At 27.2% G+C, this 9,451-nt stretch overlaps 1 protein-coding gene across 1 annotated transcript; it reads right to left on the bottom strand.

Annotated features, from left to right (window-relative positions):
- Window positions 1-2,013: 2,013 nt before the first annotated feature.
- LOC107466409 (protein PIN-LIKES 3) lies at window positions 2,014-6,603 on the bottom strand. Its single transcript, XM_052253721.1, has 9 exons — window positions 6,446-6,603; window positions 6,264-6,343; window positions 6,030-6,154; window positions 5,104-5,225; window positions 4,759-4,950; window positions 3,928-4,011; window positions 3,438-3,538; window positions 2,748-2,800; window positions 2,014-2,314 (listed from the first exon to the last, which is right to left on the bottom strand). The coding sequence occupies exons 1-9, from the start codon at window positions 6,578-6,580 to the stop codon at window positions 2,190-2,192; spliced, it is 1,017 nt and encodes a 338-aa protein (XP_052109681.1). The 5' UTR covers window positions 6,581-6,603; the 3' UTR covers window positions 2,014-2,189.
- Between the last annotated feature and the right edge of the window lie 2,848 nt (window positions 6,604-9,451).

Genomic DNA, 9,451 nt, shown 5'->3' with positions numbered 1-9,451 from the left:
CGATTAATGGAAGATTTATTTTATTGTTGTTTTTGCTTCTAATTATTCATAAACATGATAGATAAATAATAAAATGATAATTTATAAAATAGAAGCTATATTTTATAATTAAATAATATATAAAGAATTAATTTGTGATTAAAATTAAATTAGGACTATTTAGTAATTATTAAAAATTTTAAAAACATGTTTTATTATTGGGAACATTTAATAGTCCAAATGTTATAGGACCGTTGAGTCATTTGTCATATAACTGCTTTTTGACAGCTTCTTTCTTTCCACCTTTGATAGATGTTGCTGCTTTCTCTTCTTCTTCTCCTATTTTTTTCTCATCTTTCTTTTTCATTATTATTATTGTCACCACCACGTCACCACCGTCACCACCACCACCACCACCACCACCACCTCCTCCTCCTCCTCCTCCTCCTCTCCTTATTTGTTGTAGTGATTTTGGTTTTTTATTTTTGTCTTAAATAATAAAGCTATATACTAATTATTGTATCAAAATATCAGACAAGAAGAAATTTATTATCTCTCTATTTAAAATTTACATAATAAAAAATTCAAGTTAATAAATAATTATTTCACTAACCATTTAAACTAACCATTTAATCAAGTCTAACCAAGTTGTTATAACAACTTTTCAAATCACGTGCTTCTTTCTCCTTCTCCCTCTCCTTCCCCGTTTTCTTCTCCTTCTCCTTCTCTATTTTCTCCTCCCCCTCCTCCTCCTCCTCCTCTCATTTGAATTTCTTTGATTTCTTCCTTCCTTTTTCTCCTCCTCCTCTATCGTAATTATTATCATCATCATTATTGTTATTATCATCATCGTCATCTTCTTATATGTATACCAATCCAAATCCAGAATGTAACTAAAATTCTTTAATGACGGCAACACACAAACAAGCTCAGTTCAAAACAAGTTCAGACCATAATTCACCGAAATTAAATCAAGAATAGATTGAAATTAAATTCAAAATGCACCAAAATTACTAAATAATAACTCAAAACTCATCCTCCTTCTTCATTATCATCATATTTTTCTTCTCTTACTCCTCCTCTTTTTTCCATCTTTCTCCTTCGTTATCGTTGTTGTCACCGCTACCACACCACCACCTCCCTACTCCTCCTCCTCCTTTTCTCATTTGAATTTCTTCGATCACCTCCTTCTTTTTCCTCATCCTCCTCCTCTTCCATCAACCCTAATATCTTCATCATTATCGTTATTGTCATTATCGTTGTCTTTTTTTTATATGTATAACAATTCAAATACAGAATGCATCGAAATTCTTTAATGATAACGAGATACAAACAAACTCAATTTAAAACAAGTTGAGACCAGAATGCACCGAAACTAAATTCAGAATGCACCGAACTCAAAACTCCTCCTCCTGCTTCTTCTTCATCATTATCATCGTCTTTTATTTTTTTCATCATCTTCTTTTTGTTTTACCTTCTCATTATTCTTCTAGTTTTACTTTCTCAATAAGATTAAAAACAAAAAAAACAAATAAAGAAGAAGAAAAAGATATAATGCTACAAAATCACTAGAAAGAGAAGGAGGAAAAGAAAAAAAACGTAACAACAACAGTAAAAGAACAACGATGAGAAGGAAACATGAGAAAAAGAAGGAGCGCAAAAAAGAAGGAGGAGAAATACGAAAAAAAAAAAGAAGAAGAAAGAGGAGGCGGCGGAGGAGAGGAACGCGGAAACGTTCAAGTAGTTGGAGCGTGTATTCACGCTCTCACTAATGAAATTAATTTTTATTGGGCTTTCACCAATTTGATTGTGAAAAAAATTTTAATGTATAGCATAACTCATATTTTACTAGCATTTATCTTGTGAGTTTAAATTTGATATTTGTATCAAAATTAAATTATTATTTTTTTATTTATTTGGGTCATTTATTTTGTGATTGAATTAGGGGTGTCTTGGACTAACCCCAAATGAAAAAGGCCCAATAAATAAAGCCGAAGGCCCATAGGGAAGTATACCCCCTCAAACTGCTTCTCATTCAGACCCAAAAATCATAAATAAATAAACAAAATATTCCACACTCTACAACATTATAATTTGTGAACAACTTTTTAGAATATGATTAATATTTTATATTTATAACCATCGATGTCTCATAAATCATAATACATCTGACTGTAACTAATTATTATTGTTATAAAAATATCCCATCATCATAGGACAAGCCACATAAAAAATGTGGACCAAAGTGTAAGAGAAACTGCAGCACAGGCATAAGTTGCTAGCATGATTATTGAGCATTCTGTTTCACCAGCTCCAAATAATTGAGTAATTGTACCTGAATAATATATAAAGTAAGAAGTGTGTGGTTTTGCTTAATTATTCATAATTAATTAATTGTAATGAACTTACTTATAACCACAAGTATCCCTAACAAAAGTGGAACCTTCATTCCTGACCCTTTTAACCCTGAAACATAGTTAGTGAACCAATAATATTTTATTAGTAATTATATTATATATCATGAGTAGTTCAATTATAACTCACTGATCCACTTTATAAAAAAACTTTTTATATAATCATTTAATTATATTTGTTCTTTGACTAATTATTCACGTACTCGATATGAAAAGTAATTATTTGGTAGCAATGTGATAAACTGATAATACATAATTAAATGCAAGATAATAATTTTTTTACGCCAAAAGTAAATCAAAATTATTTTTTGTATTTTTCTCATAAAATAAAACAAATAAAGAATAAAAGGTTACCCTTAAGTAGATTTGCTCCGACCAACAAAGTGACTGCTGGAATGGCCGCATCCCTGAAAATATTGGAAACACTACTATTTGTAATTTTCTAATTATGAAATTAGCCACAATAAGACTCAATCATTTTTTGGACTAAATTTTTGTAGTAATCTATAAAATTTACGATTTTTATCATTTTAATTTTTCATATTCGAAATTTATTATACTAATCTTTAAGATCTAATTTGATGCACCAAATTAATCTCTGAATCTGTTTTAGCATTTAATCAACAAATTAAATATTGACTTACCATGCTAGACACGGACTAAATGATATCTTTTCATTTTAATTCTTAAATAAATAAAGTTATTTTAGAGAATGAAGAGAGATATAATAATTTGCACATTATATAAACTCTTCTTTCTTTTTTTATTTTTACCTTGTTTAATTGCCAAAATAAAATTATATTGTTTAATTTTATGTTCAACATGATAAATCTGAACTAGTTCAGTACTTAATTTACTGAATGAGCAAATATGATTTTTAAAAGTAAATCTCAAAAACCAGTATAAATAATTTTTAATTTGAATCACTAAACTAATAAAAGCTGTGAATTTGAGAGGCTATTTTGGGAATTTAGTACATTTTTACATTGGTGATGTGAAGTATTATATTAATCACTAAAGGAGCTAGTTTTTCTTAGTACATACCCCACCATGGATGTAGAGTCTTCAAGAACACGTAGTGGAGCATCATCACCGACAAACAACTTCCGAAATGGAGTGATTCCACCCATCACTAGACCAACAATCTACACCATTCACAATGCTATATATCATTTTAATGTTGCTTTGTATTTAGAAAATTTATTTAAAAAAATACATTTATGCATATATTGACTTCTTAAATTGTGATTCCATCGTCGTAGTTTTCATTAATTTGCATTGTTACGTCTTTGAAATTTTAGAAATAGCAGTTTAGTCCTCGAATACTGATGTCTATCAACAGAGGAACTAAACCGATCAATGAATATAATTTGAAGGACTAAATTGTTAAATTTTGAAATTTCAACAACGAATAAGAACACGCTTATATTTAACTTCAAATACCAGTTAAATATTTAATTAAGTTGTAACATTTTTTTCCAAGAAAATGAAACTATTTGTGAGTACCATAAATCAGAATTATTAATTAGCATACCGATCCAACTGTTGCAGGTGCTAGTAGGACCTTCAGATTCAGCTTTTCTACCAAAGTCTTAACTATCTTTGCAAGTTTTGGTAACTGTAAAAGCCACAAAATTATGAGAATAAGAGTAAATTACCGATTATTTCTATCAATATCTTAACAATGTAAATTAACTCAATATTTATTAAAAGAGTAAAGTGAAAAATAAATTCCTAAAAAATTTACATTTCGAACCGGTTAATTCTTAAAAAATATACTAATAAAATTTTTTAGGATAGTAAACATGAACAAATTAGTTTAAATTAAAATTTTTTAACCTAATCATAAAAGACTAATTTAAAAATATTGTGTCTGTATTTATTATCTTAAAAACCTTTATTATTAAATACTAATCTGTCTGAAATATAAATTTTCAAAAATTTATTTATATTTTACTCTTATTAAAAATTGAATTTGTTCGACAAATGTATCCAATAAATTATTCATTTTAAGTAATTTTGTCGAATTAATCCAATTTTTAATATAAGTGCTGAGTTAGTTTACATATACCTCTGTTAAAATTGTGGACGATTAAATTTTTCACGGTTATAAATGTTAGTTTACTTCTTACACCTGATGCTGCAAAACTATATATTAAAGGCAAGAGTTGTTCTATATATAGTGATATAAAAATGGTATTTATATATTAAAATTAATCATTAAAATTAGTTATCATGTATTTTTTATACAAATATATATGTAGTTTAATTTTTTTAATGTATATTTTGTATTTTAATATATATTCTACACTAATGACTGATTTTAATATACATCTAGTATGATTAATATTGATATTATATTAACCTTTGCTTTTTCATGAGAAAATGTTGTTTCAATTTGAAGTTGATTTTCATGATCATCAACAGTCTCTGATAAATCCTCTGTGGAATTCTTCACGGAATCTTTTTCTAATGTGGAATTATTATCCAAAGTCTTATTGGATGAATATAAACGAACGATGTTGTACACAAAAGTCCAAATGTAGATGTTTCCTATCTGGTCAAAATCAGATCCGACAATCAAGAAAGAATCAAAGAAATATATTATTATCAATATAATTAATTAATTCATGATTAATAGTAACAAGTTTAGTTATTCTCTGATATGGTGAACCTAGTTTAGATTCAATGTTAAATAAAAATTGCTTACAGCCATGGATAGAGAAGCATATCCCATCCCTTTCTTGTAGCAAAGATCCACAGCTCCAAAAGGACTGTTGCTTCCTTTGCAAACTGTTGGCATTATGATAAGAGGCAAATTTCCTAGATTTCCTGTTTTTCCATCAAACCCCAAAATCGTGATTAAAGGAAACGTATTAGTGTCAAATTTATTGTAAGGTATGATACTTACGTATCTTGATTAATTGAGATCATTGGCTTAATTGATCTGCTTTGTAAGAGTGAATTCTAAAAATTGCAAATTTTCTATATTTGTGTTGTTGTATATATTATATTTCGTGACGAGATCTCATACTCCTTTAATGATAGTAAATAAATGTCAGATTTATTATACATGACAAAAATAAATACAAACAACAGTACAACACATTTCCTTTTTAATAGTTTATTATAAACTATATTTGCATGAATTATTATCTATTGGAAGACAAAAAAAAAATCGACTCAATCAATCCAAATTCATCGACTTTATTTAATATTTATTTACTGCCGTGTATATTAAATAAAGCCAAAAAAAATAAATTTTAGCAATTTTTTATTAATATTTTTTAGTTATCAAACATTTTTCTTATTCAAAATTCTCGAATTTAAACAATTGAAAATGACAAAAGTTTCATTTCTCCAAATTAAATAATTATCTAAAAGAAAAGTATAGGTAGACAATAAAAATACTAAATAATATAAATAATGGATATATCATATGTTCAATTCACTAGGTGTGTTGATGGTTATCTTAATATTAAGATTTAGGTGAATAATTTAAGATGTAGTATATTTTTACTTTATTAGACCAATTTTAGAGTCCATTATTTACATTGTTCATAAAAAGCTATTGTCTACATAGTAAAGTTCCTATCTAAAATAGGTTAGTTAGTGAAGATATGTGTATATATATACCTGCAGCACAGCACCCCAAGACAAGGCCATACATGTGATTCGGAGCTTTGGTTATTTTCATAAATAACCATCCCAATGCTGTCCCAACTATGAATGTTAGAAGAATATTCAATGGCATGAACCACCTACATACATATTTCATCAAATGAATAGCTACAGCAATATATAAATTTTGGAAGATAAATGTAAATGGCAGCACTAAAAGATTTTATGCATGAAATTAAAAGAACATACAGCATAACGAGATTCTTAAATGTTATTGTCTTAGTGAGGATGCTGCAAACAAGAGCCGGAGTGAACACATAATATACCAACTGATGAAAAACAAAACAAACACCATTATTAAGTGTGTGTGTGTGTGTGTAAGCAAATGCAAAGAAATTAAAAGGAAGAAAAAGAAGTTAATTATCTATTACTGTATTCAAGTGCTTCCTGGCAGTGTCCCTTAGCACATTAAATCGATCAAGAGCAAGAAATGCTCCTAAAGCAGTAATCAGGAGCACCTTAAGAACTGGCATTAATGCAGTAATGAAGAGCTTCCAGAACTGCATTGTGCCCTCTTCTTCTTTTCTTTACTACAACATATCACAACAATACAATGTAATGTGTCCTTCTTATAACAAGCCAAAGGTGCAATTTCGTTCGGTTGGGTTTGGTCGCATTTGAGGAGTAAAAACAAATATTTGTTATTAGAATTTACAAAAATTGTCCCACAAACAATAATAAAAAATAGTCTAAAGTAATATCAGATTATTTTATTTTGTATTTTTAATTATTACTAAAATAATTGAATAGCAGAATAAAATATATTTTTTATTTTTAATATTTAATTTTATTTAATTTTATTCCTAATATTTTTATGTATGTCAAAATTATCTTTAGAAACTAAATTTTTAATTTTATTCTTAATGTTTTACATGAAATCAATGTTTAAAGTAATTTTGACACAAATTAAAAATATTAAAAGTAAAATTAGATGTAACTAAATGTACCTTAGGAGTGTTGTTGGAGAAAATGGCAAACATTAAAAAAATATATACTTTTATATATAGTAAATATGTAATTATAAATGCTATAATTATAAATATTAAATTAAATAAGTTAACATTTGGTTATTATCTATCTATTATTAGTCGAATCTAGTCTAATTTTTTTGACAGGTCTGCTATATATACAAGTCTTTTTGGTTTACAAGCTATACAAATTTCTAAGAAAAAAATACGCGCACCACTCCTTTAGAATCGAATATCCAACGTACGCGCCTTAATCACTCGGTTGCGTTTTTCCACAATACATTCATTATGCCGCACTTTTCCTCTTCTTCCTCAATCAAAACGCAAACCGTCAATATTCAAGCGACATTTGAAACAAACTACAATTCTGAAGAAACGTTCCAACTCCTCGCGAAAAGTAGAAGAAATTAAGAAGAAAAGATGCAAATCTCCATAAAAAACGAAGAAATATTATTCAAGGTACTATTTTACTGTTATTCTAGGTTTTTTTTTTCTAGATTGTCTTTGCTATGTGCCTCATCCTTAACCAGCAAAATATTAAAAGATTTCAAGAAGAAATATACTGTCTCCTCTCTGATATTGTGGTAAGGTATACTTCAACAAGTTTTGGGTGTATTTCTTTAATCCTTTGGTGTATTTCTTTAATTCTTTAGTTTGGGTGTATTGCTATAATCATTTGGGTGTATTTCTATAATTGTTTGGGTCTATTTTTGTAACCGTATTTCTGTAATCGTTTGGGTGTATTTCTGTAACCGTTTGGTTGTATTTCTGTAATTCTTTGGGTATATTTCTGTAATCGTTTGGGTATATTTCTGTAATCATTTTGGTTTATTTTTGAAGTTTCATTATCTTCAAAACAATTTCAAAAATTGATTTCAGAAACCATGAAAATCGAAAATAAAACGAAGCAAGAATATAGAGAGAGAAACGCACGTAAATGACGAAGAAGAAACTAGAGATAAACGTAGTAAAACAACGAAGAAAAGGCAAAGAGATAACGCACAAAGAAGATCGAACAAATTTGATAAGAAACTCAAAAAAGGAAACGAAATCTTTTAAAAAATAAAAATTATAAATTCATGCGTTAATTGATTTGGATTAATTTAAAAATTTGTTAAAGAAGCACGTAACATAAATAGCGTGTTTAGGAATTTTGTTCTATTCAGATTTGTAAAGCTTGTAAATGCAAAATAATTATATGTAAAAAAATTTTTTTAACAAGGTAAAAAGCTGTTAATGCGAATTGGTCCGATCATATTAGAATTGGACTGGATCGATTCGGTTAATAAAATATCTGTTAATATGAAAATTAAAAATAAAAAATCTAAACAATAAAAAATTATTAACGAAAGAAAAAAGATCCATATTGATCACCATGCACCACCACATATATGAATGAACAAAAAAAGTAAAATAAAATATTAGCCAAGTGCAAACGCAATACACAATAATAATGTCATGTGATCTATCCCACTAGAATGAGTCTAATTCTTGTTAGAAAAAGCGGAAATTATTCTACTATATGTACATGGTTCAAAATCACCCTAAAAAGCAAGAATTAGCTAGTGTATCTAAATTTTCATCTATTTGAAAAAAAAAATGAAACTAGACGTATCCAACTTAACTTAGACTTTGATTTGGTAAAAATTTTTACAAAAATATTTGTATTTTTTAAAAGTGTATTTTTTTTATTATATACATGATAAATAAAATAGATCATATATAAATATTATAACTAAAAAAATTATCTTTTAAAAATTAATTCTTATAAATTATTTTTAAAAAATAAAAACATTATGAAGACCTTCTTTGAGAGAAAACGACAAATTCTTGAAAATTCGATCTTCTCCTCGTCATTTGAATCGAGGCGGTAACTCAAACATAAAAAATCTTCTGAAATTAACAAAGGTGCCAAGGTAGCATATGTCTACGCCTTTTTTCATTCCAGATGTGTATTTTTGTTCAGTCATTAAAAATTATAAGCCACACAAGTCACAATTAGAGAATTGGGTTCTTGATGCTGCGCCTACGTACTGGTATATATATTTGTACATGATAATTTATTCTTATTACTAAGACTAATGTATGCTTACCATTTATAAGAGAAAATAAAATGAAAATAAACGTATGAAAGGAAATTCAAGTATAAAATAGAGGATCGAGAGGGAACCAAATATTGAGGTTAAAGATATAGTTTTATAAATTAGTTTTTAATGATTTTATATTTATACTAAAATCAGTCATTTTATTTATTATTTAATTTATTTTTAATATATAATTTATATTAATAATTAATTTTAATAGTTGATTTTATTAGTATATATCTAACATGATTAATTTATTTTTATTAGAAAAATTAATATGAAAAAAAATATGTTTTAGTGTGGAAGTAAATTTATAGTGATTACT

This window comes from Arachis duranensis, chromosome 9 (assembly GCF_000817695.3).
Source record: "Arachis duranensis cultivar V14167 chromosome 9, aradu.V14167.gnm2.J7QH, whole genome shotgun sequence".
NCBI lineage: Eukaryota > Viridiplantae > Streptophyta > Magnoliopsida > Fabales > Fabaceae > Arachis > Arachis duranensis.
Note: the sequence above shows the minus strand (reverse complement) of the source record. Positions and strands in the feature narration are given on the sequence as shown.